This window comes from Lissotriton helveticus, chromosome 1_1, assembly GCF_964261635.1.
Source record: "Lissotriton helveticus chromosome 1_1, aLisHel1.1, whole genome shotgun sequence".
Taxonomy (NCBI): Eukaryota; Metazoa; Chordata; class Amphibia; order Caudata; family Salamandridae; genus Lissotriton; species Lissotriton helveticus.
The window spans coordinates 1,311,453,162-1,311,475,046 of record NC_136057.1 but is presented as its reverse complement, the minus strand read 5'-3'; the positions used below and the strand labels follow the sequence as shown (position 1 = coordinate 1,311,475,046).

General features: G+C 50.6%; 1 protein-coding gene across 3 annotated transcripts in view; it reads right to left on the bottom strand.

Moving 5' to 3' along the window:
- The window catches only part of LOC144823203 (serine/threonine-protein kinase N2-like), a 643,207-nt gene that overhangs the window by 325,320 nt on the left and 296,002 nt on the right, over nt 1-21,885 (bottom strand). For all 3 annotated transcript variants that reach the window (XM_078681534.1, XM_078681528.1, XM_078681543.1), the window contains one exon: nt 16,417-16,717. In XM_078681534.1, coding sequence (XP_078537660.1) covers nt 16,417-16,444 — 28 coding nt within the window. In that variant the 5' untranslated portion in view covers nt 16,445-16,717. The remainder of the gene's footprint in view (nt 1-16,416; nt 16,718-21,885) is intronic.

Genomic DNA, 21,885 nt, shown 5'->3' with positions numbered 1-21,885 from the left:
AGTACCCATTTGCGTCGGTAGGCGTCGTCCGCGGATCCGCGTCCGTCGTCGGCGTTGTGGGCGCGTGATGACGGCGTCGGAGTACTTAGACGCCGCCTCCGCGTGCTGACGTCAGTTCTTATACACAGCTTTTCCGCGCCAGAAACACAGAGCCATGATAAAAACCAACACTGGGGCCATGAAACTAGGGCCCTGAAAAGGGATGACCTTAACCCTAGATATCGGTTCGCAGAACTGGGAGGATGGGTGGGTCGGTAAGGAATCTATCACTAACTAATGTCTCTTACAGATATATCGTTACACAAGAAGTAACTTGTGCATCTGAAAGAGACACATTAGTGATAGATTCCTTACCTTAGAAGGGATACCGCAGCAATACCATCCCCGGTGGTGGGTCTGCAAACCAATAATCACACCAGAAACTCCTGGAGGACGGAACGGCCAAAGAAGCCATCCCTCCGGACTTGGCTGTCCAGGCAGTAGTGTCTTGCAAACGTGTGCAGCGAGGTCCACGTAGCTGCCTGACAAATGTCCTGCAAGGGGACTCCCCGGCCCAGGGCAGTAGTAGTCGCCGTGGCCCAAGTGGAATGGGCCCTCAGCCCAACAGGAGGTAGCACGCCTGGATGCACAACACGATCCAGCAAGAGATGGTCCGCTTGTGCACCGCCCGTCCCTTCTTAGCGCCCACGTAACCAACAAAGAGTTGGTCAACCACCCGGAACTGGCGTGTGCGATTCAGACAGTAGGAGAACTCACGTTTTGGGTCCAGACGGTGGAGCCTCTCTTCCTCTTTCGAGGGATGCGGAGTCGGAAAGAAGGTGGGCAAGGTGATGGACTGCCCGATGTGGAAGGCTGTGACTACCTTGGGCAGGAAAGAGGGTCTTGTCCGCAACACAACCTTGTCCGGATGGACAGAAAGGAAAGGAGGTTTAAAGGAAAGGAGGTTTAGAGGAAAGAGCCTGGAGCTCACTCACTCTCCTGGCAAAGGTGATGGCAACCAGGAAAGCAGTCTTAAGTGTAAGAAGACGGAGAGGACAGTTATAAAGCGGCTCGAAAGGAGCGCACATCAGGTAGGTTAGAACCAGGTTCAAGTCCCACTGGGGCATCACGAAAGGAACAGGAGGGAACATACGAGTGATGCCCTTTAAGAATCTGTTAACAATCGGGGACTTGAACAAAGAAGGCTGATCAGGTAGCCTTAAGAAGGCGGAAAGGGCAGAAAGGTAGCCCTTGATAGTGCCCAGAGCAGAGCCCTGCTGGGCAAGTGAAAGAAGGAAGAGGAGAACCTCAGAAAGGGGGGCAGAGAGTGGATCAACAGCCTTTGCTGTGCACCATGCCGCAAATCTGTTCCACCTGCAGACGTATACCGACTTTGTGGAGGGACGCCTGGCTGCCAGAATCACATTACAAACTTCAGGAGGCAAGTCAAATGGCCTCAACTGTCGCCGCTCAATCTCCAAGCATGGAGGTGGAGACTGGACAGGTTCGGGTGGAGGACCGTCCCCTGCTGCTGCGACAGAAGGTCCTCCTGAAGAGGCAGACGAACCGGGGGATTGACAGACATGCTGAGTAGCTCTGGATACCAGTATCTTCGTGCCCAGTCCGGAGCCACAAGGATAACCTGGGCCCGGTCGTGCCTGATCTTCTTCAGCACTCTGGGCAGAAGTGGTATAGGCGGAAAAGGCGTACAATAGACCGCAACTCCACTCGCGACAAAAAGCGTCTCCGAGCGAGTGCCGCTTTGGAAATTCCAATGCGCAGAACTGATGACTTTGCGCGTTCTCTTCTGTGGCGAATAGATCTAACCAAGGCTCTCCCCACTGCTGAAAGAGGCCTTGCGTCACGTCCGAGTTCAGAGGCCATTTGTGATCCATCATGCACCGACGGCCGAGTTCGTCCGCCCTGGCGTTCAGGGAACCTGCCAGGTGTTGAACCACCAGGGTCACGCCCTGATGTTCCAGCCACTGCCAGAGGCGCAGAGCCTCCTGGCATAGGGTCCACGACCCCACCCCGCCCTGTTTGTTGCAGTACCACATGGCGGTGGTGTTGTCCGTGAACACCTGCACTACACTCCCCCGGCAGCTCCAGAAGGTATATGTGGAGCCGGGACTCCGCCGGAGACCAGAGGCCTCTGATCTACGCCTCTCCCATGTGGCCCCCCCCAGCCCTGGAGGGACGCGTCCGTCACAACTAAGTGCTCCAGTTGGGGTAGGGAGAGGGATCTGCCGCTGACCCAATCGCAGTCCGTGAGCCACCACTGCAACTGTCTTGCAGTGCCCTCCTGGATCAAGACATGGTCGGACAAGTTGCCCTGATGCTGGGCCCACTGAAACTTCAGGTCCCACTGCAGAGCCCGCATCCGCCACCGGGCGTGATGCACCAGAAGGATGCAGGAGGCCATCAGCCCCAGAAGCCGCAGCGTCAACCTGACCGAGACTCGGGACAAAGGCTGAAAGATCGGAATCAGAGCCTGAATATCCCGAACCCGCTGTTCGGGAGGATAAACCCGAAACTGCGCAGAGTCTAGAACCGCTCCGATGACGAGGAGCTTCTGAGAGGGACACAGGTGTGACTTCGGCACATTGATGGAGAACCCCAGCAGGTGCAGGAGGTCAGCCGTGGTCTGGAGGTGGCTGACGACTGTCTGGGGCGAGCTCGCCTTCAACAACCAGTCGTCGAGGTAGGGCGAAGACTGAAACCTCTAACCTGCGCAGATGAGCTGCGACCACCGCCATCACTTTCGTGAACACCCGTGGGGCGCTGGTAAGGCCGAAGGGGAGCACGGTAAACGGAAAGTGCTCGCAGCCTACCGTGAACCGCAGGTAACACCGGTGGGCTGGCAGGACGGGGATGTGAAAATAAGCGTCCTGCAAGTCCATTGCTACCATCCAGTCTCCATGGTCTAGGGCAGCTAAGACCTGAGCCAATGTCAGCATCTTGAACTTCTCCTTCCGGAGGAAGCCGTTGACGTTCCGTAGGTCCAAGATAGGGCGTAGGCCCCCTTTGCCCTTCTTGGGTACCAGAAAGTAGTGGAGAAACAACCACACCCTACTTCTGGCCCAGGAACGCGCTCGATGCACCCCTTGGCCAAGAGGGCCGTAACTTCCTCTTGCTGAAGTCTCAAGTGATCCCACGACACGCGGTGGTACTGCGGTGGCATGGATGGAGGGGACGCCTCGAAGGGGAGGGAGTAGCCCTTTCCGATGATTTGCAGCACCCACCTGTCCGAAGTGGTGGTGGTGATGGCGAACCCTGCCCTCTACTGGCGTCACATGGGCCTGAAAGCACGGACTAGGAGGGTTTTGAGGCGGATGCGGCAGGGGTGGGTGTGGACTGGCCTCGCTGTTGTCCCCGACCGCCGCCACGGCAGTTTCCACGTCCGCCACCGCGCTGGATGGTAGTCTGCGGCCCGTGGCTGGCAGGACGTGTGGGGGCGCCCCTTCCTTGGCCACGAAAGGAGCGAAAGGCAGCCGTTTGATGGCGCCGGGACGAGATGCCCAAGGACTTGCCCGTAGCCCTGGAGTCCTTAAAGCGCTCAAGCGCATGGTCTGCCTTGTCGCCAAAGAGGCGACAGCCATCGAACGGCATGTCCATAAGTGTGTTTTGGACATCAGCCGAGAAGTTGGCAGACCTCAACCAGGCGTGGCGACAAATCGCCGCCGTCGTTGCCATCGCTCTGCCTAGTGAGTCAGTAGTGTCCAGCACACACCGGATGGAATAACGCGCCACATCTCGACCCTCCACAAGGGCTTGGCCGAGTTTAGCCCGGACCTCCACCGGGCATTCTGGCAGCACGTCCGCGACCGTATCCCACACAGAGTGGGTGTAGCGGCCCAAGAGGCATGCGGTATAGACTGACCGCAATCCTAAACTCAGGGAGGAGAATACTTTCTTTCCGTATTGCTCGTACCTCTTGGATTCCCGGTCGGGGGGAGCCGACGGGAATGCGGTCTGGGAATTAGAGGCCTGGATGACCAGGCTCTCGGGAGTGGGGTGGGTAGACAGAAAGCAAGGGTCGCCCGGAGCCGGGCGGTGGCGCCTGACCACGTTCCTATCCACAGGCTGACCTGTGGCGGGGCTTGGACCAAGTGCCCAGAAGAACGTCTGATAGGGCCTCATTAAACAGGTGCAGAGGCTCAGCCGAGCTTGCCTGCGGTTTAAGGACCTCAGTGAGGAGGTTAGTCCTCACGGCCGCGACGGGGAGCTCAAGGCCCAAGGCCTTGGCCGCCCTCATCAGCACCACGCTATAGGCAGCCCCCTCCTCCGTAGCCACGCTAGGAGGGGAGACAAAACCAGTGTTGGGCGAAATGTCCAGACCACTGGCATCCCCAAGCTCTCCTGTCCAGTCCGCAGAATACTGACACTCACGTGCCAGAGGGTCCTCAGACCCCTCCCAGTCACCCTCGTCACCCATCGCCTGGTACTCAGGCTCAAAGGATGGGGCCGGGTCATAGAAATAGAAATCTCCCATCGGCGTCGAGAGCGGCGCCGAGCAGCGCCGCTCCGACGTCGGGCCCGAACCGAGGGCAGGACCAGGGACGGCGTTGTCCTTGGGGCCGGCGAGGTCGTGAGGTCGACCGGCGGCGACCCGGATCCGGAACCGGATCCAGTGGGGCCCTGCGGCTTCGGGACCGAAGTCGCCGACGGCGCTGGGGCTGGGGCACCCGGCCCGCGTGGGGACCCAGTCGGACCGCTTGGCCCAAAGGCACCGCGGAACCCGACGGAGGAGCGAGCGACCTCATGGCCATGAGGAAGTCATCAATCTCCCCCGGCATCGCGTTCTGCCCAGGGACCGGCGGGTATGGAGCAGGCCGTGACACCTGCGGCTCCAGCGGAGCCGCGTGGGCCCGAACCTCCGGCCGCACCCCCGGCCGCATTGCGGGAGCGTCAGGAGGAGTCTGAAGAGCGATGACGTCTCTTCGACTTCTTGTGCTTACCTGAGGAGCCCGAAGACCGTGGAGGACTCCCGGAGCCATGGTGGCTCCGACCCCGCGACCAGTCCCCGACCTCCTCGCGGACCTGGACCTCGAGCGGCGTGGGGCCGACTGCCTGAGCTCGAGTCGCTTGCGGGACCGCTCCCGCCTAGCCTTAGACGTCAGGGCTCGACAGTCGGAGCAGGCCTTGTCGTCGTGGTCGAGGCCTAGGCAATGAAGACACCGGCGATGGGGGTCGGTAACCGACATCAGTCGGTCGCAGTTGGCGCAGGGTTTGAACCCCGGCATCCCTACCGGCACCGTCGGAGTCGTACAGACTTCGAAGTAGATCAAAAATGATCGAAAAAGTTTAGTCAAAAATAGACTAAGGGTACCACTTTTTCCGGATCAGCGCTTGCTGGCGCGGAAAAAAGAAGAACTGACGTCAGCACGCGGAGGCGGCGTCTAAGTACCCAGACGACGTCATCAAAGCGCACACGCCGCCGACGACTGACGCGGACGACTGACGCGGACGACGCCTACCGACGCGCATGGGTACGGCTACGCAAAAAAATTCCGGATCCAGTCTGACGCCTGGGGATATTCTAAGGTAAGGAATATTTCACTAACATGTCTCTTTCAGATTGATGCTGCAAAGAAATAGTACCTGAAATTTTCCAGCAGTTTAGCTAAATGTTTTTTTTCTTGCTTTCATTTTCTTATGAACATTTTATTTTGAAAGCAAAGAATCATCAATCTTGCTTTCAAACTTCTGCAAATATTTGCATCAAATCAGAGAGCATTCTGGGAGTGTTATACATAGCCTCATACTGCTAAACTTTGAAAACGTGTACACACATTTTTATACTGGATACACTGTCAGTAGTACAGTCAGTGCTTACAACATGTACTTAGATCACTCACCCTAATAATAAAGGCTTTCAATTAATGAACCATAAATACAAGTTTGAACAGCATTAACATATGGAAAACAATACTACCTGAACTGCAGACAGTGCCCTTCCCTGATCCATAATGTGGTACAACAAACTGGCAGCCAACGGTTTGTGCTGCAGGGGCTTGGGCCTACTTGTCCTAAGGACAAAACGTACATGAAAACTTGTTGCCCTTGACCCTAAACAATATGTCCTGGGCATCGGGCTATAGGAATCCCACATCCCTGATTGCCATATTTGCTTCACTGGTAAGCCCCTAGTAAAGTGCACTGAGTGTGCCATGGCTTGTAAATCAAATGCTACTAGTGGGCTTGCAGCACTGACCCACATCAGTAACCCTTTAAATGTAACTAAACCTGCCACTGCAGTGTCTGAAAGCGCAGTTTTAACTGCCATCTCGACCTGGCTAGAGCACGCAGTTGCCTGCCCCCCTACCTTCTCATGTCCAACATGTAAGGCACCCCACAGGTAGGCCCAAGGTACCCCATAGTCAGGGTGCAGTGTATGTGAAAGGTGGGACATATACCGGTGTGTTTTACATGTCCTGATAGTGAAATACTGCCCATTTCGTTTTTCATTATTTAAGGGTTATCTGACCCATAGCGTAACATGGGAGTTACTTTGTAACATCTTACAAGTGTAACTTTCCCATGGGAAAAGATGGAGAAATGGAGCTTAGGCTCTCTGGACTCAGAATTTAATAACATCTTTTAGGTGGATGGTTTTTAGGTCGAGGACTCCGTCGCACTGCGTAAGCAGTGGGCGGAGCTCCGATATTTTATGTTTCTTAGTGTAGGGGGCTTGAACCCCCCCCCCTTCTCCAATGGCTGGCCTCGTAAATGCTGGTCAGCCATTGGAGGAGAGGGGCGTCACTCCCTTTAAGCCCCGTCTTTTTCGGATTCGGGGACGTGTTTTTTAGGTTCTTTCTATCTGTGACGTCATCCATCACTCACCAAAAAACACACCCCAGATTCCGAAAATTTCGGAGCTTTGCGGCAGCCATTTCTGCCCGGGCCGATTTTTAATTCCAATCCAACCCTGCATTGAGACTGGTCATAGAAGCATCTGTGCAGGGTGTGCATGATCCCTTTCTCTACTTTAGTGGCGTTGAAAGGAGTACCCGTGGGGACACGCATCTTATCCGCGAGAGCTCTAGCCCACAGCAGATGTAGTTTGCGTCTTTGTGGAGGAGGTTCCATTGTTCCGGCTGCCGTTACCTAGGTTTATTGCTCCCGGGCTCCCCCGTGCCACCGCCCGACTTCTCAAGGCTGGTGGCTCCCCTGTCTGTAGGAGGGAGGGAGTGGGAAGGCGTGTGGGAGGAGCGCACTGCAGGTGGTGGTTGAGACGAAAAGTGTTAGCGAGGGAGGGGCCCAGCAGCAGCTCCGACACTGCGGCCTCTCCCACCTCGCGGGACAGTGGGGGAAAGTCTGGTTAGCAGCGCGCAGTCTGCAGCAGTGGGAGGAGGAAGAGTGGGAGGAACGCTCCACACTTAGGGGTCACGGACAATCTGCAGCGAGGGGGGCGGGTGTGCCGCTTGAGGAGAGGAGCCGCAGCGAGGGAGGAAGTGTAGGAGGGGGAGAGGAACCGCGGCAGGGCGTCAGAGGTATCAGCCCCGTCCCTGCTGCCTGCCATGCACGCTGCTGCCGCCTGAGCTGAGGAGCCCGAGGAGCGGCGGCCACAACAAACGCACGAGTCATGTCTGCCAAGGAGGGGCTGCCCGACGGCCATGTGGAAGGTGAGGGCGAGGCGGCTGCCTGCAGCCTGCCCTGGAGCGAAGGTGGGCTGAAGGGCAGGCTGAAGGGCAGGCTGAGGGTGCGCAGGAGACGCTGGGTCCCCCCAGAGCAGCCTTCCTTGAGGGGATGGTGAGGGAAGGGTCTACGGCAGCAAGTCCCTGGGACTGTGAGATTAGAGGTGATGCAGCGGGCTGCTCTGCGGGACGGGTCATGGAGACGGGGATGAGGGGGGTTGGGGCTGCAGCAGCCTCTCTTCAAGGGGTAGGGAGGGTGCTGCAGCAGGCTGTCCTGAAGGAGACGTGCTGCAGCAGAGGACGGGATGCTGTGAAACTCTGCTTCCTGCGCAGCCTCTTCCATTTGGGAGCTGGGATCGCTTTAGTCAGGCTCAGGGTCAGGGTACCCTTTCGAAGTGTGCATACGTAAAGGCTGGCCAGCCATTGAAGGAGAGGGGCGTCACTCCCTTTAAGCCCCATCTTTTTCTGATTCGGGGGCGTGTTTTTTAGGTTCTTTCTATCTGTGACGTCATCTGTCACTCACCAAAAAACACACCCCCGATTCCGAAAATTTCGGAGCTTTGCGGCAGCCATTTCTGCCCGCCGGCCATCTCGTCTCTGCCGTTTTCGGGAGCTCGGGGCCCGCAGCTTTGAGGAACTGGAAGAGGAGTTGGAGATTCGAGAGGTGTGACTTGAGGTCACATGTTAGCGCGGGTCGTTTCTTTTGCAGAGAGGGGCATGTTTGCTCTGGAGAACAATATGTTAGAAGTTTTTTTTACAGAAAGGGGGCCATGTTTGTATAAGATGATCATGTTTGTACTTACGAATAGATATGTTTAGAGGGCGGTATTTTCGCTGGAGGGGTGGGGGTTGTGCTCGAGGGTCACACATTAGCTCGTGTCGTCTATTTCGGAGGGGCGCGTTCGCACTTGAGACCGCTATGCTTTTGGGGGGACACTCCACAGGATGGGATGCACGTGTTGTTCATATCCATTTGTTAACCTGCTGGCTAGGGGATAGAGAAGCGTTTGTACTTGGTGATGACGTTTATGGGCACAGTTTGATTGGAACGTTCACTTTCAGGAAAACATGTTTTACGGGAGATGGGGCCGTCTTGTGCCATGTCAGCAGGCTGCCCCGTACCGGTCTGGCTGGAGGCACTGCCATGCCTCTGATGCCATTTATTTTTGTTGATCTGCAGCTCGCGCTGCTGCTATCACCTAGCACTGCTAGCAGCTCGCTTGCAGGGGAGTTGCATCAGAGGGCGGGGGTGCTGGAGGAGTGTCCCATTCTGATCGGCGATTGGCCGCTCTGAGGGGGTTGTGGGCTATAAAGGCCAATCAGAGTCGGCGTTCACAGCAAGAAGTGGGAAAGGCCAAAAGGTAGTCTTAGATACAGGACACCGAGGGACGCCGACACTGGGACGGCGGCAAAGTTCAACTGGGGAAGCAGCAGCACCAGCCACTGCGGAGCAAACCACACTGTCTGCTGTGGTGCCGGGATCCGCAACGACAGTAACCAGACGGCGTCAGCCACAGACACCGAGCCGATCCCCGTGCTCTGCAGCAGCACTGAGCGAAGGCACCCGGGCGAGTTTAGGACGTGTACAAGGTAAGAGACACGCTTAAACCATGCTGCTACCCTATGGCTACTCAAGAAAACCTCCCACACACACACACACAAACACACACACACACTTTACCCCCATGGGCACATGTAGAGGGAGAGGTCCCTTCCGAACAGGACAGCTGGAGTTCTACTACGTACCTCCCTGGTACCAAACACGTCTCTGTAAAAGGATTACATTCCCGGTTACTTTATAGAGCGCTCTGGGATTTTGCCCTGTTCTTCTTCTCAGAAATGCGGTACTGATTTGAAACAGAGAGTACACGGAAGGATCCCAGATGCTAATTGACGCTCGTGTGATTCAATGTCCTCCGACACTAAAAACAAACAAACACTGAATAGTTTCGGCAGGGGGTGGGTGGATTTGCATCTAGTTTATAATGAGTGGATGTTCGGGTTCTACTAACTATGCGTTTGAAAATAATTTAAAAAATCAATGGTCCCCACATCACGGATAACAGTACTATGCATGTAAAGCGTACCAGTGCGACCCAATGACCTGGTCCCCACTGAGGGCGAAGTTCACGAAGAATCGATCCCCGTCCCAGCTGTAGATTGGGGGCAACCTTGAATGAATAAAACTATATGTAGCTTGTCCAGCAAGTCAAACGGCGTAGATGCTTACATGAAAGATTAACGGGCCTCACGCACCGTACAGCACAGGGCCCCTGACTCGAAAAAGATTATATTTATGGGCAGGGGTGGCGAAGGAGGTATAATATATTATATTACTGGTTAATAACTTCTAGTGGTAGCATACTGTGTTTTAGTGCTCACCTGACTATTGTTTTGCTGCTTTAGTTGTTGGGCTGTCTGTGTGAGGGTGGCTCTGTGTAGGTGGCTCTATGTGAATGACTGTGTGGGTGGCTCTGTGTGTATGTGTGTGTGTGTGTCTCTGTGTGGGTGTAAATGCAATAGGTCATGCATTTGCGAGCGATTAAGCTATTTGCATTGTAAATGACAATGCCATTTATTTAATGATTAAGCTATTGGCAATGTAAATGACAATGCCATTTATTTAGGATTAAAAAAAAAAATGTCATGAGCAATGCCAATAGCTCTACCTTTAATAATGCCGAGACCATTGCATTGTAAATGCTTGTTTAATTGTGTGTTTGAAAATGGCACTTTTAGAAAGTAGCTAACACAAAGGAGACGCTCACCCCCAGTCACAGATCTGAGTTGAATCTATCATTATTCTTTAGCTCACTTCGCCATTCCAGTTCAGACCCAGACATATGTAAATCAAATTGACCCTGTGCCTCATGGGAACAGTCCAGCCCGAACTGCCACCTGGACCAGAAACAAGCATCCTGGGACCAGTTTCAGAGAAGCACCCCATATCAGCCAGGCTAGCTTGTATCCAGTGGCAAAGTGAGCAAGGGATTCACGTCTGGGCATACCCTGCCAACTTAGGGTGAACAAAGCAAACAGAAGGAAACGATGGACGGTGCGCTGAAACTTTTCAGACATTCACTCCAAATTACAGATCTGGGTTGAATCCATCATTGTTTTTGAGCTCACTATGCCACCCCAGTTCAGACCCAGCCATATGCAAATCGGTCTTGACCCTATTCCTCATGGGAATAGTCCAGCCCGAACTGCCAAGTCTTCCCTGGACCAGAAACAAGCATTCTGGGGCAGGTTTTGGGGTAATACCCCTAATCAGCCAAGCTAGCTTGAATCTAATGGCAAAGTGAGCAAGGGACCCACATCTTGGAATACCCTGCCAACTTAGGGGGAACAAAGCAGAAAATGGGGTATAAGTATTGGACCTTAAACCCCAGAGATTTAGATTACTTCTGGAATCAGGGAGAAGAGCTGGAGAGCTGTAAGAAGGAGTACTGCCCCTTTGCTGAGTGTGCTTTGCTGGGTTGGCCTGCAGTTGCAGCTTCTACCAAAGATTACAATGACTGGAACTTTGCTGTAAACCTGCTTGAAGAAGAATCTCCAAGGGCTTGTGTGTGCTTGCCTCCTGTTAAGGAGTCTCAGGGACACAAAAGACGTCCTGCAACTATGCTGGTGCTGCTGGACTCTGCCATCTGTGAGCTTGCCTGAGGTGACTCTTTCCAGTTACAGGGCCTCAGAGGTGGGTTTTGCAGCTAATCTCTGCTCGAAGCATCACAAAACGGTGCGAAGCCTCTCAGAACTGACACCGGATGACACAAAGCCTCAACGGGTCCTGCTGAAACAGCTGAAAGCCTCTCGGAACCAACGCCAGACAACACGAAGCCTCGCTGATTCCCACTGAACAGATGCCAAACTCTCGGAACCGAAGCCAGGCAACACAAAGCCTCGCTAAGTCCTGCCGGGCGACACAATGTCTCACCGTGCTGCCCCCAGCACCAACACCGAAAGGCACAAAGCCCTGCAAAGTGATGCATTACCTCTGGTGTGTCAAGCATCGCATCTGTGTGCAGAATTTCCACGTATCACCCGCAAGCTAGAATCATCTAGGATTTCAACGCCTCACTTCTCCCTACAGTCTAGAATCGACTCACCACTTCTGCACGCAGTAGAACTGTCGCCTCGCCTACCCAAGGACTCAGGACCCGAAGCATTGCTGTGTTTTCCAATGCATCCTGTCTCTGCGGCTATTTGGCCTTGTGAACTTTGAAACATCTACAGGTACTTTGGTGTAAAATCAGGCATCCATAGTTTACTATGAACCAAGTTGCTCGAAACCTTTTTAAAGTCATACTTTGAATTGTGCATGTTGGATTTTTGTTGTTTGGTCTTTTTGGGTTTAGATTAAGATACTTTATTTAAACTGGTGTGGTGTCCATTTGTGGTGTTTTTACTGTACTAATGTGTGCTTTGAGTACAAATACTTTACAAATTGCCTTTGGGATAAGCCTGTCTGATCCTGCCAAGCTACCAAGGGGGTGAGCAGGGGTTATTTAAAGTGTGTATGCCCCTTACCGTAACTAGAAGCGTGAGTCCCTACTTTGACAAAGGTGCATACTTCTACCAACTTGAGACACTCATTTCTAACAATTGTCAAAAAGATTTTTCAAACAAGATGCTACTTCGATCAAAGTGTAAGGGTCCCGTTTCGAAAAAAGGTCAGTTGTATAGGTACTGATGGAGGCAGAAGGTAAAGGGCATCCATTAGCATGACCGGTCTAGGAGGGTGTAGATGACGGATCAGCGAGAAATGACAAATACTTTATCAGCAAAGCAATCTTCAAGAAAACTATCTTGCTGAAACTACAATTAAGGATTGTTTCCCAACTGATTTCTTGCCACCATAATCATGCCCTACATTGCCTTCCTTCTTTTTCACTTTTTTTGGACTATTAAACCAACAAACGTTTTTTTTTTCTTCAAATGTCCGCTTGAACTTGTAGACAACAAGGAAGAACAAGCATTTACAATGCAATGGTTTCGCCTTTGGAAAAGTTTGAGCTATTGGCATTGTAAATGACAAAATGTGTATTTATGTGTTGGTTTTGAAAACAGATAAATAAATGGCATTGTCATTTACATTGCCATTAGCTTAATCTCTTGCAAATGTGAGACCTATTGTACCCTACGGACAAGCTTAGCAGACAGCAATTACTACCACACACACACACCCAGAGCCACACAAACACACCCAGAGCCAGCCACACACACACACCCAGAGCCACACACACACACACACACACCCAGAGCCACACACCCAGAGCCACACACCCAGAGCCACACACACACCCAGAGCCACACACACACACACACACACACACACACCCAGAGCCACACACACCCAGAGCCACACACACACACACACACACACACACACCCAGAGCCACACACACACACGCACACCTAGAGCCACACACACACACACACCCAGAGCCACACACACACACACACCCAGAGCCACACACACACACACACCCAGAGCCACACACACACACACACCCAGAGCCACACACGCACACCAAGAGCCACACACACAGAGCCACACACACACACACAGAGCAACACACACACACCCAGAGCCACACACACACACCCTTAGCCACACACACACACCCATTTTAGAACCAGAGCACGCGCACAGTGGCAATGAACAACAGTGTCGCAAAATGGACACAGTGATTAGATCAGCACCCATAGGAGCACGATAAAGGTGAAAAATCTGGGGTGACCGCACAGAAAATACAGACTCAACAGCAGATTTCCTACCATTGCCTGGCGGCCTGTTTACACTTATTGTACCCGAGTAGAAAAAGCATCATAGCAATTGATTCACAGTGTTTCAGGGGAGTTTCCCCACACTGGTGAACCCCTGCACATCCAGGGATATCAGAATATGTTGTGAAATCCTGCACAGGCCAGTCACACCCCCCTCGTATTGCTCCCAGATGTGTGAGGCGCTATGGATCTCAGGAGCCTGAGCACAGCTCTGGTGCCTGGCGCGACTTCCAGCCCAGTGCATGGAGCATAAAAACACAAAAACCCACCAACAATGAACAGAGTACAAGGGAGGGAAAAGCAACAACAGAGAACCGCACACTCACATCCAGAGCGCCCTCTTGCACAGCACGGCCCTTCAGAAACCAATCACATGAGCGATGAAACTACATGAGAGAATGAACAATACTAAAGGCTGTGTCAAAGCAAACTGGCCTTGCAGGAGCAAAAAGAAAACAATAAACTTACTGTTCTACTCAAGTCGTTTTCAGGCTTCGAGCTCCTCTTTCCTGCAGCCCAAGCAAGGGCTGTGTCGCTCAGGAAAGTATTTTCCAAGTCAATGTTTCAAAGTCAAGTATAAAGAAAGGGTCTGCCTGCCCCCTCCCTGGCACCCACCTCTAGGAATCCTGCCTGAACACAGCCAGACAGGTATGCTGACTGACAGAGCACAAGATGGCGGAGGGATCTGGGGTGCACACGGTTACTTTGAAGGTAAGGGTGGGAAGGCGAGGGATGGCGGGGGTCCAGCATGGCAGCCAATCAGCACACCTGGGCAGGTACCCAGGACCGCTGCCGTGCCAGGATTGTGAAGAATATGTGGTTTGTCAGAGGGAAAAAAGGCTAACTCTGTCGAAGCACTTCCACTGTTCAGCCTACAACAATCCACAGAGCATCAAAGTCAGCAGGAGTCATGAAAACACGGACAGCGGGAGGGGGGCGGGTTAACGGGCACACGGACAGCAGGAGAGGGGGCGGGTTAACGGGCACACGGACAGCGGGAGTGGGACGGGTTAACGGGCACACGGACAGCGGGAGGGGGGCAGGTTAACGGGCACACGGACAGCGGGAGGGGGGCGGGAACGGGCTCACGGACAGCGGGAGGGGGGCGGGAACGGGATAAAAAAGTATTAAAATATGCCGCTTACCTGCTAGCAACTCAAGGAAAGTGAAATCGTGCAGCCCAGCCCTGCAAAGCACACGTTGGAAATGAAACAAACATGCCCAGACAAAAATAAAAAAATAACATCCGCCCACCGCCGGAATGACGTCACAAAGGGGCGGGATGAGAAAAATTCGACAGAACGCCCACGAATCGCCTCGCACAATGACGGACGCCTCTCTCTTCCAATGGCTAGCCTCCATTTATGGAGCTAGCCAATGGAAGACAGAGGCGGGACACAAGCCACATACTATTCTCAAAGAGATTTCGCCTGCGCGAACGCTGCTGCGCAGCGGATCGCCAGGCGAAACCTAAAAAACAGAGCACTTCCCAAAAGGGAGGAAGCTCCAGTGCAGCAATCACTGCATTCTGCCTGATGCAAGGAAAACACAGAAAATGGATGAAGATAGTTACTGATGCCTGAGTAGGAAGAGAGCCTGAATGTAAACTTTTAAAAGTAACAACATTCTTTAACAGACTATTTGTTCCAGTGTTCCTTTTGACTGCTGGTAAGGAGGGAGTAAAGATATCTTCATCCTCCCACAAGGACAGCTCTTCTTAATATGCTTGTACTGAAATATCCACATGCACAGATGTCTTTTTATGGTCATCCATGCATTTTTTTAGGATATAAACTAAGACGTTCGCTTGATAGAAAAAGATGGTCAGAGAGCTACATTATTATCACAATACATAAATAAAAATAAGAATAAAATTCAATGAAAAATATGAACTATGTAAGCAAAGCTACATGGAATCAAGCTTTCTTGTTATGTGCCAAGGGGGTTATAGAAACCAAAACCTTGGTGAAGAAGTTTTTTTATTGCTTTCACAGAATGCAAGAAGAGATTGAACTTCTTGCTAGAAAGTTAAGGTTGTTCATTCGCTGGGTGCTTGGCAGTGCCAACATGCAGCCTCCTTGGGAGAATTTCCTGTATGGAGAGGACAATAATTGGACGACTTGATTGAATAAGAAGGTGTAAAAACAGGTTCACCTGTAGACGGCCTTACATACCCAGCGTGGGCTTGCATGAGGGGCAATGCTTGGAAACAACCATACTCACTAAAATCAGAGATTAAAGAGGGGCACAAAGACACAAGACGTACAGCCAGCCCGGAGAGGCTGGAAGATATCAGAAGCCCGGTGAACAGAGTTTGACAACTCCAAAATCACACAAGAGAAAGCTCATCTCACTCAATGTAAACTCTGGGTTAATCCAGTGCATGCCCTATGTGGATCTTGGATTACTGTTAATGACGTACTGGGGTACCAGCAAAAACTGCAACTAGACGACTGGTTTTATAAAATGCATTACAGGCTACCTTCAGTGGCGTAACATTAGACCCCGCAGTGCGGGAGGCCCTTGAGCCACACGGGCCCCTTCCGGCACTGTGCATTAGCAGGAAGCTCCTAGCCTTAAGAGCTCCTGACTGGGGCAGGAGCGTGGGGAGCCCCCTCCATGTACTTTAAAGGGGGGCCTCCTCAAGTTTGGTTACACTACTGGCTACCTTGACAATGAAGACTCCACCACAGACGGTTGTAGCTGACCCACATATACTATAGTATTATTTTGAGCAGTGGTGTTCTACACTTCTTGGATCCACCCAATCAGATACAAAATCAACATTAGCACACGCAGCATTTCAGCTATCCAAAGGCTTTCCTCTCTCTCGCCAGCGGGTGGCAAAAAACTGAAATCTTGGAGTCAATAAAAATGTCTTTGTTGCAGTATAGGCAGTGAGACATTGCACAACAAGACAGAGGCTCTCAACCTTCATTCCTCGCCAGATTTTCGTACCAGCAAAAATAGGAGCACTGCAAAAAAGGAGAGATATCATCGAGAGCGCTGTTACCTCCAGCTTCATCCGGTTCCTTCACCATGATATGTGCATCCAGGTCTTGCAGCTGCTGGTGTAGCTTCTCTAGCTTGCGGTTTGAGTTTTTCAGCAGGTTCTCAACATTTGACAAGTTCTTCCTATCCGTAGTCGCCTTCCGGAGGTTCTCAGCTCCTTCCTTAAATTTCAGCTCCTTGCGGATCTCCTTACGGATCTTCTCCTTCTCTTCATCGAGCTTCTGCTGAACTCCGGTGTCCGAGAAGTCTGAGCTCTGGTCCAAGCCCAGCTGCTCCAGGACAGACAGGCTGCCGGGGTCACTCTGAATAGGAAAGCAGAAGGAAAATATTAGGAAGTGAACAGGAAACGAGCATTAAGCAATCCCAGTTTTAGAAACAAAACAAGTCACAATCTGTGGGATCTGAGCTCCACTAATAATTTATTCGAAAGTCTAGTATAACGCTGCTTTGCAAACCTACCAATGAATGTGCTTTGTAAGTGATTTGGGAGTTTTGAAACAAGAAGTGGAAATGATTTGTGGACAAAAATGTATGAACTGCAGCAATCAGTACATATGTTTACATTTGTACAGATAGTCAAAACAAAGGAAGTACTAATGAACTAAACCAGAGAACACTGAAGTGTGCGACGTCATGTTATTTTTTCAGTCTCATATGATAATCCATGCACCTTGGAGGAGGGAAGAGAGTGAACAAAGAGGAGGAACCGAGCCATCTGCAGAAGCGAATGTGCCAAATCTACACATTTACATTGTAACGCAACTCAGATCAAAACATGCAAGCGCTTTGTGAATTTGTGCTTGCATGAGTCAGCTTCCCAGGTGTAGGGATCCAAGCACGATTTTACTCTTCAGGTCCTGCTGGCTGAAAAAATTTAGGTAGCATTAGCTCAACTGAGGGTGTCACTAGAGACGTAGCTTGGAGGCGGGGAGGGATTGGGGGGTCGTTTGTGGTGTGACACCATCCCAAATAGATGTATTCCTGGCCCCGAGTCGGATCTGCTATGTATGTGTTTTCCAACTGTGTTAGTTGTGGATTCTGAGCTTCACACCCCCATGAATCTCCCGACTAAACTACGCCCTTGTTACTTAATCTTACAACTTATAATTGATTCATCTGGCCCCACCAAGCAGTCCCGTTTGAACTTCTGTTTACCACACTGCAGCCCAGACGAAGAGAGTTTAGGAAACCCAGTCACAGGCACAGCAAGTTAAACGGTAAAGGTCTGAGGGTCAAGAGAAGCTAGAAAGTGAGGCTTGAGGCAGCACCTTTGTAAAGGAATCTGGCATTGTGATGCACCCGTCAATCCTTACTGAATAGTGGTCATACCGTCCAGATATATATTTAAACTTTACAGTTACTGTCAAGAGATTGCGAGCGGCTGAATTCTTGCAAACCAAAGTACCCTTACCATATCACGATTTAGAGTGGGAGCGGCGAGTGCTCCTTCCTTGGCATGGAATCTGTCAAACTGCACCCACAACCATACATTTTTTAAATTTTGAAACAGTGGAAAATAATGTTCTAATTTAGACGGTGCAGTAGTCTATGTATGCTGTTCTCTGGGTAAAAGGACGGTCACGGTATCGGAGGATGCTCCGTTTCGTTGGACTGCGAAACCTTCTACTGTAACTAAGCAATCAACAGCTCCTGGCCAGTAACCCTTCTCGGATTCAGGCACAATGTTTACTATTTCGTACAATCCATTTATGTCTGCGTATTTGCATAAACGAGCAGAACATCATTACTGTTCCTAAGCAGCGGGGCTTATTTGGAATACTGGTTTCCTATGAATGTCCTTTTAAGGCTTCTCAGCTGCTATTTTTAACCAGGACTGTTTAAAACCTGCTGCCAGCCTGCACTGTGACATGCTGCGGCCTCGCCCTTGCTCTGCTCTTCCACGGAGCCGCCTAGCTAAAATTCAAAATGACAGCAGCTCTGCAGTCTCGAAAGGAGGCTCTTTTACTCATCTCTCGCAAACATTGGTTCTTTAGTTTTACGTGTTATAGTAATGTATTTGGTCTTTAAATTGTTAACTGTGATTCCTGTTTGTGCCAATGCACGTCTATGCTGACCGTTTGATTTTGTACCTCAAGGTTTTCCTTTCACACCATGCTAAACAGTGGGTTTATCAAAGCAATAACAAAATACAAAGTAAAACCTTCATTGCCACAGAAGATCTCGCGAACATGATAACAGAATAAATGGCTAATTGCCTGCAGCGTAGCGCACTGCAGAAAAAATACCTATGCGGCGTGGACGCAGTAGCCCCGTTTGGACGGCATCAAAACAGATGTTGAGTTGTAGAATAGAAACAGAAAACACTCAAAGAGGTACCCATTCTGAATTTTTTTTTAATGGATGGCAGCGAAAACGGTGCCACCTGCAGTGACAGCTGCTTTAACAGACTCGAGAATGCAAACCTTAAGGATGGTGGTGTTAGCTGAGAGGTTGTAAAAATTCATACTATGGAAGAGACGGATCATGAAAGATCTGGACACCTTAAGTCACCACACCCTCTGTGGGCCTTTGCAAATGCAAGACGGAGGAAGTTAAATAACAGCTCATCACTGGCCCTCCCGAAGGGACTCGATCGCCGATTACTCGTGCCCCTTCAAATCACACACGAGCAGTAACTTCGGCTACTGCACATATAAGAGTGGCAGGTTTTATGTTTTTTTAAGGTTTTATTACCTCAGCAGTTATCTGAAGGGAAATGTCGGCAGGTCAAACTGCCAACATTTACCAGAGGCAAATGCCGAGTAAATACAGACGTGCTGGTTATGGTGCAGAAAGCACCAAAGCGGAATGGTATGTTCCATTTTAAAGGCAACATTTGTAGCATGTGTGAAACATCAAACCTGATACATATCAATCCGTGCAGGGTCGGATTTTATCAGATGTGACAAATATCAAACTTTCCTCCAGGGCACTCATAACTCGGCATAGTCTGATCTACAGAGGGGGCTGAGGCCAATAGCCAAGCAAAGCATGTCAGCAGCAACAACTGAGGCCCTAGGAAATGCCAGGCATTGCAAAACACCTGCTAAAAAAGACCAAGTGAAATCTACCAACCATCTGAGTGGGTGGGTGGGTGGGTGTGTGAACCAGAAATCACAAGACAACAAATGCAAACATTAAAGAGGAAAAATATGATTTCTGCTTTAATAATGGAAACACACAAAAAAGTGGGACAACTAGAAGAACGAGCAACTGATAACGTAACAGTGAAGGGTAATTAAACTAAGGTTCAAGTTTTCATCGATAAAGTTAAGTGACAAGCTCGATCCTAGCAGATATTTAGGAAAATTTCGCGAGCCGGCAAAACAGAGACAATACATAAGGGTCCGACATATACTACCCCTTTAAGAAAAGGTTCCCTGGAAATCCTTCAAATGTATTTGTTCAGGCTGACTCACATCTGACTGATCCCACAATGTTGAGGGCCAATTGCATTTGTTTAGTGTACTATGTAAGTACTATCATTCATTAATTTGTACTTATTCAAAAAGAACACACGCCAACTACATGGAAACCATAATTTTTCCATCAAAATGAATTCTTGACACAAGGATCATGCTCACGCCTTGAACATGGCTCAAAAAATAACAAAAGTGAAAAACAGTCACTTAAGCAGCAGGCAATTAATTTCTTTTCTCTCGCACAACAAAAGCATCAAACATTCTTTACTTATTTGACCTTCTCAACCAACACCTTTACTCTACTACCAGGAACATCATTCCTTCTCTCCCCAACCACAGAACCTGGTTCCTCCTCTTCTAAGTCTTGGCACATATCATCACCCACCATGTATTCAGTCACACCCTCACCCACATAGCCAGTAACATCACACTGTCAAGCCCAATCACCCTATAATGACTTGCACAACGTAAATGCCACACTTTACCATCTTCAAGTTTAACAGCCAATCCCAAACCTTCAAGGATTCTGACCAACGGGACACACCCCTCTCCACAAAACTTGGGTTTTTGAACTCGCACATACTGTCTCACACTTATGTTGGCCATTTTGTCATCAGTAATCTGTAAACCCTTGGTCTGTATTTTATAAGATTCTGCCCTCCTTCACATTTCAGGATCCACATCCGTTCCAAACATTACCCATTCCTGACTTGTAACCACCAACCAATTTGGGAGAATGCTTCCTCCCACTTAACAAATAAAATTGCATTCTACCAGTGATCGAATGGGGAAGTAATCCTGTAAGATAACATTTTATAAGAGACTTCCTCCATGGTAAGTCAGACTTTAAAGCCAACTGAATGGCCTCCTTTATGACCCTGCTAAATCGTTCAATCTGGCCATTTCCTTCAGGGTGGTACAAGGCTCCTTTTACATGCTTAATGCCATAATCCTTCAAAACTGACTGCATCTTTTCAGATATCAACTGTACACTATTATCAGAAACTAGAACTTCAGAAATTATTTACCTTGAATAAAACATCTTTCAGAAAATCAATGACTACGTCATTCGTAACATTACTCACCATACACACTTCCGGCCATTTATAAAAGTAATCAATATTATGGCATACGCTTCTCTAGAAGATAATATAGAAAATGCCGCTCAAAGGAGAAAGAACTTGGGCTGTTTGCTGACCGGGGACTACAGCGTCCAGGAGCCTTTACTGACAGCACACCTGTGCTGATACGCCCACACTGCCGCCGCCACTTAACTTCTCGCGGCCCCCGCTTTGCGGGAGCCGCTCGAAGGAGAAAGAACTTGGGCTGTTTGCTGACCGGGGACTACAGCGTCCAGGAGCCTTTACTGACAGCACACCTGTGCCGATACGCCCACACTGCCGCCGCCACTTAACTCCTCACGGCCCCCGCTTCGCGGACGCGCGCGGGCACGCGAAGCCCGGGCCAAGGGCTGGCCCGTTTGAGCCCGTTCGAGGCTGAACGAGGACAGGACGGGGCCTCTCCCTTTCGCCTGTAACCCAAGGACAAGCCAAGGTCAGTGCAAAGATAACCTGATCGCCCCTGTTGATTGACTTCCCCATTACTAAGCATACTATATTTGCTCTGCGGAACTATTGCTGTAATCGAACTTTTGTAATGGCGTCCTCCAAAGTGGGAAAAGGGAGAAAGTCGATCCCAGGGGGGTCGTTTGTAAGAACCCTGGATCAATTTCTTACCAGGGCATCTTCCATGCTGGCACACCAAATAGACATTACCGAAAGGAGGCTCTCTTTGGAACCCATTTTTGACAAACGTTCATCCCTGGGCCGTTTGGCACATGTATCATCGCCTACCCAGCATGGTCCTCCTGACATTACTCCCCTGGGGGCTGGGAATGAGGGCTCTCATCAGGCCCAAATAGAAATTAGACCCCCGGATTCACCAGCTTGCGTGGATGGTATACCTATTGCCCAGTCTGCCTCCGCCCAAAATGAAGACTCTTTGGGAGCGTCTTCTTTGAAATTGCAAACTCGCTCTGCTACTAGCTT